This window comes from Lissotriton vulgaris, chromosome 9, assembly GCF_964263255.1.
Source record: "Lissotriton vulgaris chromosome 9, aLisVul1.2, whole genome shotgun sequence".
Lineage (NCBI taxonomy): Eukaryota > Metazoa > Chordata > Amphibia > Caudata > Salamandridae > Lissotriton > Lissotriton vulgaris.
The window spans coordinates 1,098,219,739-1,098,241,703 of NC_141697.1; the positions used below are offsets into that span (position 1 = coordinate 1,098,219,739).

A 21,965-nucleotide genomic window follows, 5' to 3' on the forward strand; every position below is an offset into this window, starting at 1 on the left:
AGCAAATGATGTTGTCAAGAAGAGTGCATGACCATTCACACTGTAGTCTCGTATCAAGTAAACAAAGAAGCGTATACGTCATAACCTGTGAAGAAATGTATTAATTAGATAATAGTGGGAGAAGATTTGATGATCCATGAACTGGGCTACATTTTTAGAACAATTTGAACAAATGGCTTTAATTTAAATGCCATCTTCAAGTGAGTGTTTTAGGGACTGTGTGAATACTTGACAGATGTACAGAACACAAGAGGATAGACAGTTTTATTTTGTGCTTCCCTTTTAGTATGATCCCTCACAACTTCAATTTGTCTTCTGGTTCCCAGCACAAAATGGCCCACCATGGCAGTCTATTGCCACCAATACTAAAATGAAATCAACATTATGTTTCCTTTGGGTTCAAAATAGTTGATGTTCATTTCTTAAGGACTAAGCATGAGACAGGCACATCTAACATATTGTAACATCAAGCTTATGAAGTTTTCACTGAGAGCAATAAATGATATAGAAAAACAAAGCCCAATCACTGTCAATTTAAAATGAGGATTGGATTTCATCAGATTTGCTAATATAATTGCAGTATCTCTTGCTTTTTGTGGGATATGTTCTGATTAATATGCTAATCCTGTAATTTGGTCCAGAATGACATGCAGTTTTAAAGCTACAGCTTAAAACAGAATAGACGCTCTGAATTTAGGAAAATGCCTATTTTTGCATGATAACCCCCATTTTCTGTTTGGACTGATGGTGCTTGTTTTTGAACTTTATTGATTGAGACTCTGCAAGCCTGGCCCCAGCGCAAGTGCTCTGACCCATGAAACATGTTGAAATTGGCTAACTTCGAATTGGCATATTTAACTCAGTTATAGGTTCCCAGTATATGGTAAACAGTGTACCTACGGCATGTAATTAAAAGTCACTAGTGGACTGTCACCCATTACAGTGACAGTGCAAACATGACGGCAGGCTTACCACTGTAGCTTGTCTGTTTAGTTTTAAAACTGCAAATTTGGCTCGTCAAATGTACCCCTCTTAACAGCCAAACACCCTCCTTTTAAATGTTAAAAAGTCACTTTTAAGTAGGTCTTACTGCCCTTATGCAGGGTGCATATTATTTTAAAAGTTACAGATGTAAAAGTGTAAACATATCCTTACAGTGAAAAGATTCCGAAAGCTATTTTTGCTCAGGAATGGTTAGCTGTTCAATAGAAAAGCGCTGTGGTATAATTAAAAAATAATAATGTTATCTCCACCTTGCAAATAACTACAAAATTAACTCTTGTACTTTTAAAAACATGTTTACAAGCCCAATTCACCGGTAAAGTCTAATTTGTAATACCTATATTGGAAAAGGTACTTTTAGAAGGTTACTTGTTTGTTGCTTAAAACCTCTAGCAGCCTATTCGAACGATTCTCCACCTGTTACCTAGGAGCTGAATAGTCATCTTGATGTAGTGTGACTTGCTCCCAGAGGACAGACAAATGCCTTGAGTGTGGTGTGGTGGTATGGTCTTCTGGCAGGTTGAATATTTCGGCTGTGCCCAGTAACTTAATTAATTTAATTAATTTTCAGAGATGCCTACTCTGTCACAGGCAAATATTAGCTGACACCTGGGCAGGGCCATCTTTTGTCCATCTAGTCAGACAGCTTTAAATCCAAAAGGAGAGGAGAACTAGAACTAGTTCATAGTGGCCCCAAGGAAGGGGTTGCTCATTTCCCTGGCCACCCTTCTGGGGTGGGCATAGGAGCTTTGCTCACTGTAAGAAAAGTTCCACCATCATGGTTTTAGGTATGGCAGGGCACTGTGGGATTTTTTGCAATAGGACACAGAGGAACTACTGCAGAAGTGGGTATGGTTACTCTAGGGAGCATTTTACCTATTGGTTAGGCAGGTGCCAGGAATAAACCACACCTACAGGCTAGTGCTATGCATGAATGTGGAACCCCTGGGCACTCTCTTCAGAACACTGCCAGACTTATGGAAGACAGAAGGACGGCACCTGTTGTTGTATTCCTGTGAGGAGACCTGAAAGGCTTGGCCTGCTCTTACTTATACCCAGGACAGCGAATTGGATTTCAATGGTCAGTTGGCTGACCTCCTGTTAAGCTATAGGGAAACAGCAAGCTAGTAGAATCCCTTTCCTTGAAGAGGTTAGCTGACCAGATTTAACTTCACCTGCCCTGGACCATGCTGGTGACTGGTGAGTCTTGACCCCAAAGTGCTGTTCCTGAGGTCCTGGAACCCATGGCTGTGTCAAAGTATACCCCTCCAAATATCCTGAAAAACCTGGGACCTAGAAACTTTTTAGCTCCAAAGACCACCGAAGGACCAGGAGAAACCTGCCTAATCAATCTGGCGAAGATGTGTTGCCTGCTGGGGAGAAGATTCAGTTTGCTCCTACTGAGAACTTTTGTGCAGCACAAACCTGTTTCAGCAGAATGTTGCAGAATAGGTATCCTACGTAGAGTTTGGTTCCTTGCCTCACTAGAGGAACAGAACCTCCATAAAATATAGACCTCTTCACCAGGCAAAGGTGCTAATAGTACCCATCCTGTGAGGGGAGAACATATTGAGTTTCTCCTGCTCTGAGCTTTCCTTCCAAAATGCAGTGGCTTTAATGGGACATCCTAAGGGGGCTATTCAGTCTCATGGAACCCATCTTGGCTACAGCCTGCTGCCTTACTCCTCTGCTGATTTTTTGACTTACAATATAGAGACTAAGTCAGAAGGGAAAACTTCCGACCAGGACAAATCTGGTTTCTGTGTCTAAGCAAGCTCCATCACAGTTGGCCATAAATTGTGCCTATGTCCCAAGCAAGTTCCACCATATAACTGCATTATGTGCTTAACACATTTTGCAGCTATGTTTTAGTTTAAAATTTAAAATTCATGTCTCCAGTTCCCCTTATTATATTTTTGTTATTTTGGTGTCATTGTTTTCATTAAATTATTCTCCATTTATATAAATTGTGTTGCGACTTTTATTGTGTTGTGCTTTTGACTTATTAACTGCTTTGATACTTCTATAGTTTTACACATTTCCTTAAGTTAAGCCTGTCTGCTCAGTGCCATAGCTACCCCAGGATGAACTCAGGTTTAAATTACTGAAACCTTTACTGAACATAACAATAAAAGTGAAATTAATAACTATGCTGGACTACCATTGACACAACAAATAATTCCCATTCCCATTCTGATCACAAGCAAATATAGGGTAATAGTCCTCAAATTAGAGACCTCAACCCATTAAGCCTTCTGTTTTGAGAGTAGAGGTAAGGTGATGCTTTACAGGTTGGGCGAGGAAGATAAACCACTAGCCTGACCATCAACAGCTTTACCTCTCCCCTGCCTCCACCCAGTTGCCCTGGACTGGTTTCAAAAGGGTTGTATAATTTTGAGCTCGATTGACGGGACTTTCAGGTGATAAAAAGCAGTCTACCTTCTCTACCACCTCAATTTTCTACCCTGTTCATCCAATCCTCTAGACCCGGAGGTCAGGGAATATCTGAAATTTTATGGAACAAAGGAAGGTAAATCTTTATTTTCCCGACAGGAGAGCTAATACTACCTGCTGCCAGCCAATGAGCACATTTGAACATGCACCAAATATGCCTCAAGGAAGGGCATCTGAAAGTCAGAGACACACCTCTGGGAGGCTTATTGGCCACATGGGCTAGATATTCCACCTTCCTAGTTTTATGTTTTGTACAAACACATATGATTCATACCAAAATTGTGATTTAGTTATTTGTCTTACCTCTATGCTAAATTCCTGTTTAATATCACTTCACAAAGCGTTTCCCCTAGAGTAGTTCTATGAAAATCAGTACAATGACAGCCAATCAAATACCTAAATAATTTTGGCTCTATAGGGAAACACAAATGCTATCATGGTTGAAATTGCTATTTTCTTAATCTCTAGAGATGAATTCATTTTATAACTCCAATATAGTTTGGGGTTGAAAGACAGGAAGTGAGGCTGGGTATTATCCAAATGACTCCATTCCAGGTATAGTTAGCATTTCAGTGTTCAACAAGAGGCTAAGGATCACAAAGCTTTTTATTATTTGTTGAATTCCTGTAACTTCTTGAGCACCAGGTGTCCCTTACATTGTAGGGTCCTGATGAGACCACATATCTTATAGTGGGTCGAAACGCCATTGACAGTACCAAACAAACTCTGTCACCTAACCATTTGAATGACGGAAGGTTTGGATTGAGATCCATGTGTATGGTATTCTAATTGCATTTATATAGTGCTAGCTACCCCTAAAGAGGCGTCAAAGCACTTTTTTTGCGAGTTGCACGCTACTCTGGAACCCATAAAGGATTAGTCGTGAATTAGTACAGTGAAGCATGAAAGTAATTTGAGTGGTGGATATGTTAGGCAGTTATTTGGATAGTGGAGGTATAGAAAATTTGAGTCACTTCCTATAACTTTGGAAACCCATTTTTTCTTGTTTTGTTCCTTCCGGTATGCCTAGTCTTTTGTATTAGACTTTTTCTGTGTTTTTGTGTTCCATCTCACATAGGACACTTTGTATGTTATACATGTTTGACAATATCATTTTTTTTTCATTTTCCAATCTTTATTTCGGCCATTGGCCATAAAAGATAAACAATACACATATACAATCACAATAGATCAGCACATTTAAACAATATAAAACATTGGAATTGCATATTGCTAAAAATGCCTTAAAAACTATGAATCTTAAAATTAGGAGGAAACCAGCGTCTTTAAAATGCGATTACGGGTGTGCCAGACATTGGTAAAAAATGTTGTCAGTGCAAACACAATTGGGCCTGAGTCATCAGATTTTAAAATCCTGTACATTGGGGCATATTCCCTACAGCCCATGTTTCTAATCAATGGAAGAAGCCAATATTTCCTCGCAGCCCTATAAGCTGGGCAAAAGAGGGCCACGTGTAAATCAGTTTCCTCCGTGGCGTCACAGGCCGGACACTGCTTTGTGGTGGGAGGTGATGACCAGGAGCTGGTGAAAGACTGAAAGGGCAATGTGCCGTATCTCCATTGGAGAAACAGCTTTCTGGCAAGCACAGGGGAAATAGCATCCAAAACCCCCTCAAACCTGTATAAGTCCTTACTTTGTGCAAATACAGAGGATAATGACCCTTCAGCCTGGCCATCTAGGACCCTAGCTAGTTTTTGTTCATGGTATGCATTGACCAGGGACCTTTTGGAAATGTTTAGTGCGGCACTGGCAGGATCAGTCCATAAATCAGGGAGCCCCATTTCCATACAAATACATTGGATGTGTTTAATCCAGGGGATCCGGAGCGCTTTCGGTGGGTCAATAGTTCCGCCAATTCCGCCCTATAGGCTGCAAGATCGTTACTACTCCACAGCCTACGCCAGAAGGCTATGGGTCTCAAACCTATTTCATCTTGTTCATGGTATGCATTGGCCAGGGACCTTTTGGAAATGTTTAGTGCGGCACTGGCAGGATCAGTCCATAAATCAGGGAGCCCCATTTCCATACAAATACATTGGATGTGTTTAATCCAGGGGATCCGGAGCGCTTTCGGTGGGTCAATAGTTCCGCCAATTCCGCCCTATAGGCTGCAAGATCGTTACTACTCCACAGCCTACGCCAGAAGGCTATGGGTCTCAAACCTATTTCATCGGCTATTGGTCGTAGACCCAGATCAAGCCTCAAGGGGAGGAGCAGGGTGCTGGGCGGAAGCGCGGCTATCTGTCTGATGAAATTATTCTCCGTTAGTGACAGACTACGGCAAGGTGTGTGTCCCCACAGTTCCGCCCCATACATGGTCGCTCCCCTGGCCTGGACCTTGTATATCTGGATGAGCGACCCCAGTGGACGGTATGAGGAGCCAATCATCATCCGGGCGATGCCCCCGGTAGTTTGTGTCAATTTGAGGTTCGCCCTGCTCTGATGGGATCCCCAAGACATGGTTTCATTAAGGGTCACACCGAGGTATTCGAAGGTGGAGACTCTCTCGAGCCGCGCTGCTCCCAATAGCGGGTTCGGCCGCAGTTTTTGGCTCGGATTCAAAACCATAAACTTGGTTTTGGCTGCATTAATTTCTAACCCCCTGTCAGTGCAGAAGGCCACAAATGAATCAAGGATCCTCTGTATCCCCATAGGGGTTTTAGATAGCAGCAGGGTGTCATCTGCAAACATAATTGCAGGCACCCTGCTGCCATTCAGTTTGGGGGCGTCGGTATAGTCAATGGCATTCAGGTGGGCGATTACCCCGTTGACGAAGAGGCAAAACAGGGTCGGTGCCAACACACAACCCTGTCTTACCCCTCGGTCAACGGGGAATCTTTCTGTAAGTTCCCCGGACCTCCCACACCTCACTCGAGCATAATTATTGTGGTGTAGCCTCTGCAAGATTAATAGGATGTCCGGAGGAACGCCCATCTCTGCCAGGACGCTCCAAAGTTTCCCCCTGGGCACCAGATCGAAGGCGGCCCGTAAGTCCACAAAAATTGTGTAGAGACTACCGCCCTCGAATATTGCTGCCCTCCAATAGATGATGTTCAATCTAAAAACCTGGTCCACTGTGGAAACTCCCTTCCTAAATTCCGCCTGATAGGGAATAAGGACACCCACCTCTTCCACCCAGTCCTGGAGCTGATTCAGCAAGACCCTGCCAAACAGTTTCTGTGCTATATCAATTAAACTGATGGGTCTGTAGTTGGCTGGGAGGAGAGGCGAGCCCTTTTTGAAAATGGGCACCACCTCTGCCCCCAGCCAAGTACTAGGGATTTCCATGCCGCTAAGAACTCCGTTGAAGAGAGCGGTAAGGTAGGGGGCCCAGACAATGGGCTCCTGTTTAAACAGGTCCCCGGGTAGGCCATCCAGTCCCGGCGCCTTTCCCGAGGCGAGTCCTGCTATGGCAGCAGTAACCTCGCCCAGTGTTATTGGATCCCCTTCATAATCTGGCCAACCAACCCCGGTGTCAGCGATAAATTCTCCCGGTTCAGAGCTGTATAGGGACTGGAAATGTGCCTGCCACACCCCTGGAGCGATGTTTGGCTCAATTGCCGATTGGAGATTTCCCGACCCCCCACTCACTATCCTCCAAAACAGGCGGTGGTCTTTGGTCGCTAGGGCCTTAGTAAGTTCTTACCACTGGTTTTCCTCCCATTCGGCTTTAGCGTGGGCAACGAGTTTCTTATAGGCCTGTCTGCTTTCTCTTAGGTTGTCCCCCCCTAGACCCACCTTGATAAATCTAAGGAGTTCCCCTTTTGCATGCTGAGTTGTACCATGATGATTTGCATTGCCGCCCCCTACTTAGTTTCCGTGTGCTACTGAAGAGGTTAGGGGCCGCAGCTTTTATGAGGTCCTCATGAGCCTTATATAATTTAGCCTGGGAGTCTTTATTGTTCACCTCGGTATCCAAGTTCCCCACAATTTCCAAGATGGGAATTATCCCGTCATAGAGCATGGGGAGTTTCTTCTTACTTGTAACCAGATGCTCCCACCTGATTCTTCTCCTGCTATTTTCCAGGAGAAGCGCAGGTTTGTTTCCCTCCAAAGCGGTCGTGGGAGTCTGGAGGCCAGGGTGGACAAGGTCGAGCTCGAGTGCATTATGGTCACTATCTGCCCTTTCCGTTACCCTAAAGTCCTGGATAGTTGGCCACTTCACTATTTGGGCTAGGACATAATCCAAGCGAGACTCTCTTCCCACTCTATTATAGGTGGTTCTGCTGGGTATGTCAGATCTCATTCGCCCATTACAGGCTCTAATTCCGAACTTTAGGGTGAGGGCTGTGATTTGTATTGCAAGTGGGGTCCATGCCTTCGGGGGGAGCTTCTACCGTGGGCACTGCCCATCTAGCCTCTTCTTCCATTGAGAACCCCTCTAGAAGACCTGGCAGTGGCTCAAAGTGAGAATTAAAATCCCCTCCCACCACATAGAATAAATCACTCGGTAGCTCAGATAGATAGTTTGTGAGTTCATCTATGGTCGGTGATTTCTTGGCAATTCCCACTGGCCTGGAATAGATGTTAATTAAAACAAGTTTAGCTTGGTTTGGCCAGGATAGTAAAACCACAGGAATATCATCAGAGGTGACCGGTAACCGTGTTGCCTCACAGCCTAGGTGAGATGCAACCCAGGTCGTGAGCCCCCCTGACGGGCGGCCTTTACCCTCCCACCTTGCTGGAATAAAAAATGACTGATAACCTTGGTGCCCATAGTCTTCTCTTGCCCAGGTTTCCTGGAACATACAAACGTCTCCAGTCTCAATGTAGTTTGCCCAGTCGGGGTCGGCCAATTTGTTAGCCAATCCGGCAACATTCCACCAGATTAGTCTCAAGTGTTCAGGGGTGTCAGTTGCCGTGCCAGAGAGGTGGGCGGAGACGGTTTCAAACACTGGATCAGTCAGTGGTTCAGGAGCATTGCCAACAGTGGGGGCGGATGGCTCAGGGATTCTGCAGGAGCCATTATCCAGAGTCACTGGGTTGTAAGTGGACAGTCAGTCGACCCCATCCAGACCATTCAGGCAGTTAAAGCGGTTAAAATGAAAATAGGGTGTGTCAGGCAATTGAAAATTTGGGCGTTGTGCATAATCTTTGTATCTGCGTCTACGTTCCACCCTTGTCCATTATTCATGCGGTGGATCATAATGGATGTGAATAGGAGGAAAGAAAAAGGATACTGGCAGGGTCTGAATAGTAGAATCCAATGAGCGATTCACCCCTTCACAGATATGCAAAACAGTACCCGGGTCTTTGAAGGTTACCAAAATACAGTCCCCTATTATTGTTTTTCTAGTCTTCCCTAGCCAGGGGACCCTTCTGACCATAATAATCTCATTGTTAAAATGTGGTGGTAGGGGTCGATTCCAATTCAGCCATTTGATGACCTTTTTCTTCAGGGATTGGAAATCTTCGTTTTCTCCTCTTTGTAATTGGGGGGCGCCTGCTAACACCACCGTTAGCCTGTTGGCTTCTGGAGGCAAATCTGGTCTCCGTGGTCTTGGGGCGGGCCGGGCCGGAGAGGGAGAGGAAGTGCTGACAGCTTGGGGGAAGCTAGAGTTGGTCCCTGTCTGTAAACTATGAGGGGCAGGGTCTGTTGGTTGTAAAGGCATATTGGTTAGGTGATTGCGTGGTGCCTGGACTGGAATAGCCATGAGTGGCTGCAAGGGGGGGCAGTGGGAGCGCCCTGAGGAGGGACTTTGATGGCACCCTGTGAGACTCCTGTTTTAGGAAGGTTACCTGCAGGAGGATTGGGCCCCGCATTTTTGGATTGCTTACTAACTAAAGTGTTCAAGGTAGTAAGGGATGCCTCTAGAATGGTAAGCCTGATCTCGACTTTTTTCAAGCTATTGCTAATGGGCTGCAAAAGTGAACGAAATAAGAATTCTATACTCCCTAAAGATGTAAGAGAGGGGGCTATATTAGGCGAGTTAGCCGCTAGGTCACTGTTAGTAGCAGCTGAGTTGGGGCTTGAATCCTTAGAGGGGGTAGCGATAGGCGCAATATCATTATCCCTGCCAGGGGAAGTGCGGTTTTATGTTTTTTACCGAAATCTAGATGGGATAGTTTGGTTTTCCCCTGCCCCCCCCTTGTCTTCCTTCTGCGTTTGCTAGGTGGAGGCCCATGCAGCTCCACCACAACACTTTGCTTTGGCTTGCTTTTCTTATTTTTGTTCAGTGGAGGGGTTTGGGTAAATAAGTCCACTGCCATGTTGGATGATAAGGATGGGGTGATCTCTGTGATCTTTTCAGGCAGGATACCAGGGGTGCTTGGGGTTTCCCGTAATAATAGAGGAAAGTCCTCTAGAGTCTGTAGATTTAAGCTATCAGTGGGGGTACCCTCCTCTTGGGAAATGGGATACGGGATTATCTCGGTCAGGGGTCTACTCTTCATGGATTCGATGGAGCGACGACGCTCCGCCCTACGCCTCTCCAAGGAGTTTTCTTTGCCCCCATCTCCTTTGGCGGATTTAAAATAGTTATCCAACGTCCCTGTGTTGCTTCCCCCCGCCCTTGATGGGGTTTCACAAGGTGCCAGTGAGGGCATCACCGTATTCAGTTCCTCGGTTCAGCTGAAGTTGTAAAGAATCAGATGAAAGAGGGTTGGCCCAGCCCAGCCTCTTTCGGCCTCTGACGGCCACAGACGGTCCCGCCCTTGTCCCGGGCTTCTCCTGGCGCGCTCCCGCGCGCTCCTGCTTGCGCGGATTCTACTACCCGGTTATAGCGGGAGGGGGCGGGAAGAGGACCAGCTGCGGCGAGTCAAAGAACGCAACGCCCGCTGGTCCTCGCAGTCCCGCAAGGCGTCTCCAGCAGCTCCTCTCACGGGGGTGTGTCCCAGATGTCAGTGGTCTCGAGCGGCTCCCGCGGAGCAGAGGCCGCGAGGAGTAGAGATGGCAACAGCAGGTAGGGATTCTCAGCCCACGAGGCAAAGTACACAAGCAGCCGCAAAAGACCAGGACCCTCTCTCAGCACAGGGAGCGCCGAGGTCCCTGCCCGCAGTTCTTTTTGAAATCCAGGCGGGAGGGGGCGGGAAGAGGACCAGCTGCGGCGAGTCAAAGAACGCAACGCCCGCTGGTCCTCGCAGTCCCGCAAGGGTGGTAGGCGTCTCCAGTAGCTCCTCTCACGGGGGTGTGTCCCAGATGTCAGTGGTCTCGAGCGGCTCCCGCGGAGCGGGGGCCGCGAGGAGTAGAGATGGCAACAGCAGGTAGGGATTCTCAGCCCACGAGGCAAAGTACACAAGCAGCCGCAAAAGACCAGGACCCTCTCTCAGCACAGGGAGCGCCGAGGTCCCTGCCCGCAGTTCTTTTTGAAATCCAGGCGGGAGGGGGCGGGAAGAGGACCAGCTGCGGCGAGTCAAAGAACGCAACGCCCGCTGGTCCTCGCAGTCCCGCAAGGGTGGTAGGCGTCTCCAGCAGCTCCTCTCACGGGGGTGTGTCCCAGATGTCAGTGGTCTCGAGCGGCTCCCGCGGAGCGGGGGCCGCGAGGAGTAGAGATGGCAACAGCAGGTAGGGATTCTCAGCCCACGAGGCAGAGTACACAAGCAGCCGCAAAAGACCAGGACCCTCTCTCAGCACAGGGAGCGCCGAGGTCCCTGCCCGCAGTTCTTTTTGAAATCCAGGCGGGAGGGGGCGGAAAGAGGACCAGCTGCGGCGAGTCAAAGAACGCAACGCCCGCTGGTCCTCGCAGTCCCGCAAGGGTGGTAGGCGTCTCCAGCAGCGCCTCTCACAGGGGTGTGTCCCAGATGTCAGTGGTCTCGAGCGGCTCCCGCGGAGCGGGGGCCGCGAGGAGTAGAGATGGCAACAGCAGGTAGGGATTCTCAGCCCACGAGGCAGAGTACACAAGCAGCCGCAAAAGACCAGGACCCTCTCTCAGCACAGGGACAATATATACTAACTATTAATATGAGAATATCTTGGTTTGGCATTATCTACATATAAAAATATATATTTTTATTTCATTTTGCACATGAACAAATGCTTACTGTAGTAAAATCATAACTGTAGTCGCATATAACAGCCATCGCCTGGTAACATCCCGTTTCACCACTGCCAAGGCCAAGAAGGCGAAGAGTGATTGCGTTGTATGCACTTCTGCCTCACTCGGAATCCCTGGGACCACAAAACTGGGGTCGAGTGGCAGAACCGCCTCTAGTATCTTCTCTAATGTTCCAAGTATGGCCGTCCTATAAGCTTGGATCCTGGGGCATAACCATATCGTATGATAAAAATTGCTTGCAGTATCTTTACAAGAAAGAGAGTCTGTCGTCTCCGCCCTACCCATTTTGTATAACTTCTCCCTATCATGATACACTCTATGCAGAATCTTGTACTGCACAAATCGTTGTCTTGCTTTAATGGCTATCTCTCTGGGGTGCATTAGTGCTGCCTCCCAGTCTATGTCCTCCAAGGGCCCTAGGTCTGTCTCCCATCTCTTCCTAAGCCTGTGTAAATTGTTTAGTTTATTATTGTTTATGGTTTTGTACGTGAGGGAGACTGCCTTCTCTTTGAGTTCTTATTGTAGTAGCCTCACCTCAAATGGAGCGTATTCTGGTATGTCCTTGTATGGGATGTCCTGTGTTTGCCACACATGGCGCAGCTGTGCATAGTTAAGCAAATGGGATCTGTGTAGTCCATTTTCCTGACTAATCTTAGATCATGTTTTAATTGTCCCTTTTTCTAGGATGTCTCCAATTACGGAGATGCCCAGGAGGTCCCATTCCTGAAATGCCTTTTATTTCTGAAATTCTCTGAGCCTTGCATCCTCCAAGACCGGCGTGACTTGTGTGACCATCCAATGGCTTTTGTGGGTCTTTCTCATGCCTCCATGGTGACCTTTGTTGCCGGTAGTGATTGAGAGGTGCCCTTCCTGACATAAACATAGTGTAGGTGTGTGTGGTGGCATTCGTTGTCTCTTCAGTCGATATGTGGGGTGATCTTGTGCCCTGTGTGTCCACTCGTTAGTGGGGATAAGTTGGACAGCCCAATAGTGAGCCTCTATGTCTGGCAATGCGATTCTGCCAATATATGGATTTCGCTGTAACATCTTCAGCGCTATTCTGGGATGTCCTCATTGTCATATAAGGGATCTAATGTCTCTCTCCAACCCAGTGAGGGTTAATTGTGGTAGGGGGTGATACATGTTCTGAAGTGTGTAGAGCAGTTGTGGCAGGGTAATCATTTTAAAAATAGCTGCTCTTCCGAGCAGAGATAAGGGGGGCTCTCTCCATCTCTCACATCTTGTTTGAAAGTTTGCAGGACCTTTCCCAGGTTATGGTGTCGACATCTCTCTTTGTATGGGGTAATGAAAATTCCCAGGTACTGATAGCCTTCCTGTGCCACCCTCAGATTGCCCGGCAATGACAGGGTTTCCAGATTTGTGCCTGGACTACAGATCATGAGCTTGTTCCAGTTTATTTTATAGCCGGCATGTCACCCATATTCCTCTATATCGTCAAACATGACTGGAAGAGTGACATCAGGATAAATGATATATAGGACGACATTGTCTGCATAAAGGGAGATCTTTCTGTTACATTGAAATTAGGTTATAACTTGAAAACAGACATTTTCCTGGTGTTGTCAGATATGAGGCCAGTGACTCAAGAGTGAGTGCGAAAAGGAGCGGTGATAGGGGGCATCCTTGTCTCGTTCTCCATCCGATGGGGAAGGGTGGCGACGTCCTCCTATTTACCCCTACTGCGGTGGTCAGCCTATTGCAGAGTAATGCTATCCAGCTACGGAACTTGGGACCTATTCCAAACTTGGCCAGTGTGCATTCCAAAAAGGCCAGTGTACCGGTTCAAACGCTTTTTCTGCGTCCAACAACAGGAATATGTGTGGTGTATCTTGGCCGTCCGCTTCCATTACCCAGTTGTAAGCCCTGCAGAGGTTTAGTCTCATAGTGCGCTGGGGTATGAACCCCGATAGGTCATCATGGACGAGAGATGAAATTTATTTGAGGAAATGGGTAGCTAGGATTGGGGCTAGTATTTTCACTTCCGTATTTACCACGGAGATGGGTTTTACGAGTCACATCTGTTGCGCGTTTTGCTCCCCTTGTGTATTACAACACTCGTTGCTGACCTGAGGTCTGGAGGTAAGCTGCCCTCTTTGTGTGCGTCTTTAAACAATCACAGTAGGTGGGGCCTCAGGAGATTTATGCAGCACTTATATAGCCCTGCTGGTAGCCCATTTCCCTGTCTCAGATTTGCCACTACTTCTTATATTTCGTAAAGGATTATTTCAGTTTCTAGGTCTTTGCACCTAGTGTCGGGGTCTGGTAGTTCTCAATTTCCTTGGGTGTACTAAGGGGACGGGCCTTATAAAAGTCTTGATAATAGCCAGCAAATGCCCTGACCATCTGGGTATCAATTGGTTTGACATTATTGTTTGCATGGAATGTCAGTGTATAGCATTCTTTAACTACACTCTACGACAATTTGGTTTGTGCAATTGTGCTCTCAAGTATACAGAAACAATTCCAATGCAAACCGTTGTTGTTGATAATACTATTTAAAGCCCTGGTTCTTGTCGAGGGGGTTGCCTTTTTGTTATGATAGGTTACAAAGAACTGTAGCAAGGCGTACATTAGATCAGATGCTGGGAAAAGAAAGACTTAAATGCTGCGTAAAATTTGTAAAACCTGTCAATGTAACCAGAATATATACTAAACATTACAGAACACTAAGGGCCTGACTGGCAATGAGACTCATAACTCAACATCTGTGTAAGAACTCCTACACACTAGTGCAGATTTACATTTGTTCAATATTCACAACCATTTCCAGTAGTATGTCTTTAAAACTGTACTTGTCCCAAATTTTAAAGATTGCTACTATGAATGTCTAGTTGACATCTTTGGAATGTCACTTAACAAGACAATTCAGCAGCAAGTTAGCTCACCATGTATGCTCCACTCTCCTTTCTGTCTTCCTTACAAGTGCGATACATAGGCTCTATTTTCACCCTGAGCAAGTTTCTGAAAGTTGCTGTGCCCTGTCACAATACTTTCATGTGTGTGTTTTCCTTTCACTTTGACTACAGAGGTTGGTAGATGAACAGGTTCTCGGATACGCCTCACTAAAGTACAAAACTGCTGACAGAGCTTTCAGTCTGTGCAGTCCTATGACTGGCTGATTAATACGTTGCTGTACATGAGACACCAGTTCAGGTGGATACAAGAACTACAGGTACCTCCCTGCCCTGTAAGTCAGTCAGCTGGGTCTTTTTTTATTTCTAAGTCAAAGCACATGTTAAAATCTTTTTTCCCCTAAATCTCTTTACTCCAGACTGGAGAACATTGAGATATTGAAGACATTGAAATTTGGGGTTAGTTGTATCATATCGCTTTCGTTAGATCATGCTATTTAGGTAAATATGGGTAATATTCCAGAAATTACCTGTGCTAATTAGTTCAGAACTTAAAAGAGCAATTTATTGAGAATAAATATTTACCTGGACCCCGTTCCGATCATTTCAGATTGGAGCTAGTATTGCAGTTAATGGCAACAGAGTGTCAGAGGATCGGGACAATTGACTGGAAACCTCTTGTTGAAGAAGATGTTCAAGAAGACCTTAAAAGAACATGTGAGGAATGCTACGATTTCATGCCACCGCTAAATTTGGCTTGAATTAGTTTCAAGGCCATTCATAGGGGGCTACGAAGTAAAATCACCAAGAGGGTTAAGAAACAGTAGAAGAGGAATGGAGGAGACAGGAAGAAGGTATGGCCAGGACAGATGCCACAAATCTTGACCTTGGCCTTTTGGGAGGATCTACTATGCCTCTTCATGACAGATTAGTGCAAATTAAAATGAAAAAATAAGAGTCAAAACAACTATGAAGAGGAAGGCTGTCACTTAGCACAATTTGAACAGAAAAAAACTAGGCAATTGTAGGTTACAAAACTTAAAACCTGTTATAAAATAATTGTTATCCATCAGATAATTGATCGACTTACTTCAGAAAGATTAGTCTCTTGGACAGATTAATTACAACAAGCCTATAGAGAAGATATTAGTTCAGAAGATAATGAAATAGGAATGTGGCTATTTGGACTAGCACTTCCAAATTCAACACTAAGAAAATCAGGAAATTAAACCTTATAAACCTTCTCCAGAAGCAGTTATGTTTGGTATAGGTAGCAAGGAGGTGATACTTTCTGAATCCCAAGGGCACTTTCTTGCTTTATGATGTTAGTTGCTCATTCATTGATACTACAAAACTGGATATCAATGACAATACCTTCATTTGGGAATTGGATGAATAAAATGAAACTTACAAAGTTTGAAGAGGCTTATGCTAAGCGGGTGGGGTCAACAAAGAAATTTGCAAGGATCTGGGATAATTTTTGCTGATTAATTAATTTTTGTTTACTTTATGTGTTTAATTAAGACGGGATGTGCTCCTAATATAAAATATTTTGTTTCTCTTTGTTTTTCTTATACTGTGTTAATACTAGATGTTTCCTCATGGTACTGCTCGATAAAAAAAATGAAAATCAGGAAATTACAAACAAAGGACAAGGTCAAAAATTGTATCAGCACAGCCAATAAAGGCAAACTAGCTGATCCTGATGGCCATCCAGATTTACCACATTTTGGCACAAGACATCTGCTAATTTTGTGGGCAATGATTTAACAAGGGGAAGCTATAAAACAGAGCTGTGGGAAGCTAATATGTCAACAGTCCTAAAATCTGCAGGAGCCCATGTTGATGTAAAACTTAATTATTGTTCAATCTCTATGCTTGATATGGATAGTAGAATATTTTAGAAAATTCTTATCATCAGAGGGAAGTACTTCTGAGCTTAACCTGTAGTGATTAGAAAGGTTTCATAGAAAGGTAAACACCGGTTAGAATTAATGGTGATCTTAAAGGCCCAATAGGCACCAGTCATTTCTATCAATTAATTATGGCTGTCATCGCAGTTGATACCTCCACAGCTTTTAGCTGGGTTGACTGGCAGTATCTTTGGCATATTTTAACTTGTTTGGGGATAGGTCATAATTTTATCCAGGTAATAAAATATCTATACTCTATTCTTCTTTCTAGTTAAAAGGCTGGGAGATGGTTATTTTTGTAATAATGGTTAGGACAGAAAAATTGTTCTGCATGCAGATGACATTTTAGTTTTAAATCTTCGTTCCCACTCCTTCACTTTCTGTCCTTGATAAATTAATTATAAACTTTTATTGTTTGTCTGTTTAAAAAATGAATATATACAAGTCTGAGGTGTCCATTTGTCTATAGATTATCAATAGCTGCTGTGAAACACAATTTTTATATATCTGGGCATGTGCACAACATACATTTTGAGGAACTTTGTCAAAATTGAATGGTTAAAAATATACATATTTGTGGATGGAATCCCTTTAAACTGTGAAAGAATAACATTGCAGAAACTTCAATAAATCCTATTCCTATATTGATTTATATATCTCTAAATACTCTGCAGAAAATCTGTGCAATAAATTTGATGTCAAATGGCAATTTTCTAGGAATTACACAGTGGATTTATCGTGTTAAAATGTAATTCTCAAAATCATATACCAAATTCTAGCAGGCATTCCCCGTATGTAATATGAAAAAAGGGGTGTAGCTTATCACAAGTCTGTCTTTTGAAAACAAAAATATGATTTTTAGCACATTTAGGTAATCTGGTGATATTGACATTGGGTAAGGTTATTTTCGGTTCACATTCAAATACATTAGGCTGTAATATTAACATTGAAGTATTTTTTCACATTTGACGTTTAAATGTTTCGAAAACATTTTCAGTCTCCAATAGCTATGGGTCCAATTTTGAGTTGACAGGTTACTAGGTCACAAACATCATGGATATCCTGCCCGCCATACTACTAGTGCCATTGGATATAGTGCACGTTTAATTCGGCAGATGGGATATCTGTCACATTGGTGATGGAGTAACTTGTCTGCTGAAATCTAAATCAGCATTGGAACAGTGGTTCTGCCACCTGAAAAAACTTTAACTTTTATGTCCCCCTTTACAGATGGGTTTTACAACATATGTGTATGCAGCCGACAACTGAAAAAGCAACAATTTTGATTCCACAAATCTTTTTTGTATTTGAAAAATTAGTAGGTTAGACAAAATAACCAAATGGCAATATGCAACATACACAACAAAATGCACATAAATATTTACAATACTGACATGAATTGGTGACAGATTGTGACAATACACATCAAAATACTCCACAAATATTTAGAAAGAGACAAAACATCAACATGAAAACATCTGTGTCTTCATTATATTACTTGCAATCACAGAAAACCCTAGCAAGACTACTTCAATTATAGAGATCTTGCTGGGCTGAAAAGATGCTAGTTCTTTAACGTTGACGTTTTGACCTCTACTAACTTGTGTGTTTCATAAAAATCACAATGGCATCTTCTTCAGGACAATAACCTATTGTGTATGCCCTTGTAGACTGTATTAATCGATTGCACAGTCCATTAGATAAAGAGTATTCAAATTGGTCCCAAAATTCACTGGTGTCTTGTTACTGATATTTTTGAGGTATCAAGAAATATACTTCAAAATCTCCAAGGATAATTCAAGTAGTTGGATGCTCAGGTGCTCATCCAAAATCTCCGGCTCACAGGCTCGGAGAATCAGCAATTAATCCTTAAAGCTCAAATCCAAAAGTGACTTTCTTTGATAGACCTGGTCCAGCCTAGGTTCTAATGCAAAAACAACAATTGATGGACAGAATGCAGAACAATGTCACACATTCACCCCGGTACAGAGATCTGGGCATAAATCCATTGTTTTTTTTGCTCACCATGCCATTCCAGTCTGAACCCAGCCATATGCAAATCAGTCTTGACCCTGCGCCCATTCTGACCAAACTGCCAGGCCAGGTCATTTCTGGACTGGAAACAAGCATCCTAGGGCCGGTTTTGGGGTTTCACTCCTCATCAGCCAGGATAGCTTGACGCCAATGGCATGGAAAGCACGGGACCCACATCCGGTATACCCGCCTCACTTGTGGTGACAAATGCAAAAACAACTGGGGGTGAGTGTCTAAAAAGTTTCAGCGCTCCGTCCATCATCTCCTTGTGTTTGCTTTGTTTGCCCTAAGTTGGCAGGGTATGCCCAGACGTGGGTCCCTTGCTCACTTTGCCACTGAATTCATGCTAGCTTGGCTGATTAAGTCTGTTAGCCCTAAACCGGTCCGGGATGCTTTTTTCCAAACCAGGGAAGACATGGCTTGGCAGTTTGGGCTGGACTGTTCCCATGAGGCACAGGGTCAAGAATGATTTGCTTATAGCTGAGTCTAAACTGGGGTGGCGAAGTGAGCTAAAGAACGATGATGGATTCAAAACAGATCTGTGACTGGGGGTGAGTGTCTGGAAAGTTTCAGCGCTCTGTCCATCATCTCCTTATGCCAGCCTAGGTCCTTTCAATTACCTAACTTGTCAGGTTTAGACCTCCATATCTCTGGCAATGCTGCTCGGAGTGTGCAGAGGATAAGCATACACAACAGTTTATTGTCCTGAAGAAGACCCCATTGTGATTTTTATGAAACACACACGTTAGTAGGGGTCTAACCATCGACGTTCAAGAACTAGCATGTTTTCAGTCCAGCAAGATCTATATAATTGAAGTAGTCTTGCTAGGGTTTTCTGTGATTGCTAGTAATATAATCAAGCAATTTTGTGGAGTATGTTGATGTGTATTGTCACAATCTGTCACCAATTCATGTCACTATTGTAAATATTTATGTCAATTTTGTTGTGTATGTTTCATATTGTCATTCAGTTATTTTGTCTAACTTACTAATTTTTCAAATACAAAAAAGATGTGTTGAATCAAAATTGTTGTTCTTTTCTGTTGTGTGCTGCTTACACATATGTTGTAAATCCCATCTGGAAAGGGGGCATAAAAGTTAACGTTTTTTTTTCAGGTGACAGAACCGCTGTTCCTATACTGCACCTAGCCCCAGGTTCTGCACGATACTGGGTTACCCCATTGAGATTACAAAATCTAAATCAGGCCCTAAGGGCCCGATTCACAGAACAAACTTAAGACACAATCCTGAACTTACTACCATTTTGGTATTCACAGAAGGCACTTACTCATTTTGGAATTCACAGAAGGCACTTACTCATTTCGGTATTCACAGAAGTTAGGAGTCCTAACTTTAGGACTCCTAAATGCCTTCTGTGAATACCAAAAGTCTTAAAGTTAGGATCTTTCTCAGTTTAGGAGTAGTAAAGTTAGGACTCCTAAATGCCCCCTGTGAATACCGAAAGTATTAAAGTTAGGATTTTTCTGAGTTTTGGAGTGGTAAAGTTAGGACTCCTAACTTTAGGACTCCTAAATGCCTTCTGTGAATACAGAAAGTCTTAAAGTTAGGATTTTTCTCTGTTTAGGAGTCCTAAAGTTAGGAGTTCTAACTTTACTACTCCTAAACGTACACAATGGTAGTAAGTTTAGGATTTTGTCTTAAGTTAGTTCTGTGAATCGGGCGCTCAGTGTTTTCCAATATATGGCGAAAAATCAAAATCATTACAAACGTGCAAACCCATGTCTCCTTTGCAAAGTTATAAAAACTAAATCTGTAAAAATGCAGTACACCACAATCAGTAGGCATTTTTAAAACTCTATATTCACTATCTTTCCACGATGTTGAAAGAAACAAAAATTAATCTTGCATACAGTGTTTTAGAAAAAGGGATAAAATAGCAGAAGGTAATACATACAGTCAGTACGGAGGAAATCGTTCAGAAGTTGAAACAATGGAAAGCTGTCCCAAGAGTCCGGAGGTTGAACTTCTAAAGCAGCATCCATGTCCACTGCAAACAGCGAGAGGAAGGTCTCCGCGTGCTCTACCATTAAGTCTGACCACCAAGCAAAAGCCTTTAGGTTTGGTGGAAACAAAATAAAAAAAGAAATGTATCAGCCATAAATGGCAAAATGAAGGTGAACCTAAACCCCTTTCTGTGGGAAAGCTGCATGTAAAATAAAAACCTATGCAAGCCTTTAAAACATGACAAATGTAGCTCATACACAATATTAAGTGCCTCGTTATAAGTTGAATGGAGCAATATCACTGGGGGAGTCTGTCCTGCACCATTACAAATGTATATGGTGAAACCATATGTGTTTCCATGCACACTTCCCTCCTGCAGAAAGTAGAAGACAAGTGTATCCGGAAAACAATTCAGGAACCCCATGCATTGTTGAAATGGGTATATCGGAATTCCTTCTGCATGTTAGTTCCCATTCCGTTGGCTGAAAGCTTGTGATGCCTGATAACAGGGGGTTGGGGAGAGGGCAAAAATCCCAGCTGGAATAGTTCACTCCGGCTGCTGCATAGAAGGTTTGGCACCTCCATTGTGCACATTTGTATCTTGCATCTTGTAGATTCCTCTGCTGTCCAGAATATTGAATTACAGACATGCTAAAGATAAAAATTAAATTACAATAACTGGCTGATTTAATTGAGGATCATGCTGTTTACTACTGTGATCAAGTAGTAGTCATTCTTAAAAAATAGAATGTTAGGAGATTGGAGTTTCTTCACTGAATTAATGAGCCTTCACCTAATTGTTTATTTACATAGGAGTAATTGCCAGATGTGACACAATATATGGCTTCTGTGAAATCACAATCCAATTACAATGCACCACAATGGTATTTTATGGTAACTCAACATAACAGCGAACAGACTTTAAAAATATTTGCTGATTGGGCTTAGAAAATATTTTTGATTCATGACTAGACACGTTCAGGGAAAATCAAACAGTTTGGTAGGGAAAGGTTGAAGACTCAAAAACATCAGTGAAGTAACTCTTCGTCATGCTTACAGGTCCTTATAAAATCGGCTGGATTAGGGTTTCTGGAGTGGCATTCACATCAAACATATCTCCGATGTGAATGTGCTTCAAACGCATGCATGCGTGTTTTAGGATCACCTCTGTCTGGGAACATGCAGAATGAGTAACAATGTCAACTGTGCATTTCAGTCTTTATCCGATCAGAAAATACCAAGGACTGCAGTTAAATGTGACTACCTAAATAATTACTTAAAAAGCATATACACTACCAGCACCATAAGAGCAGCATCACTCACTAGTCTTTACAAGTGAATGCAGTCAGAGTGTCATTCGTTGAGCAGGAAAACAAACACATGGAGCAATTCCAGCTTGTCAAATATGTGTGTCTGCGTGTGTGTGCATGTATTTGCATGTGTGTGTGTGTGTTTTTTTTTGTTTCCGTTTTTTGCTGTTTCAGGTCAGAATACAGATATGAAGGGAAGAAAATAAGTGCTGAAACCTAAGTCAGTGGGACACTGTCCACTAAAGGCTCCCAAAAACGGGATGCTGCTCTCAGGAACAAAGGCAATTGTAAATGTGGAAGCCAAAGGAAGATGTTCTTTACCAAGTCATGGGATTCCTTATTCGTGACTCAAATCTGACACAATGTGGAGAAGTAAATCAATGCAAGACCTAAAGAGG

The 21,965-nt window shown here is 43.6% G+C and overlaps 1 protein-coding gene across 7 annotated transcripts in view; it reads right to left on the reverse strand.

Annotated features, from left to right (window-relative positions):
- The window catches only part of CADPS (calcium dependent secretion activator), a 1,556,059-nt gene that overhangs the window by 494,654 nt on the left and 1,039,440 nt on the right, over window positions 1-21,965 (reverse strand). For all 7 annotated transcript variants that reach the window (XM_086939080.1, XM_086939079.1, XM_086939076.1 and 4 more), the window contains one exon: window positions 20,208-20,364. In XM_086939080.1, the coding sequence (XP_086795206.1) occupies window positions 20,208-20,364 (157 nt within the window). The remainder of the gene's footprint in view (window positions 1-20,207; window positions 20,365-21,965) is intronic.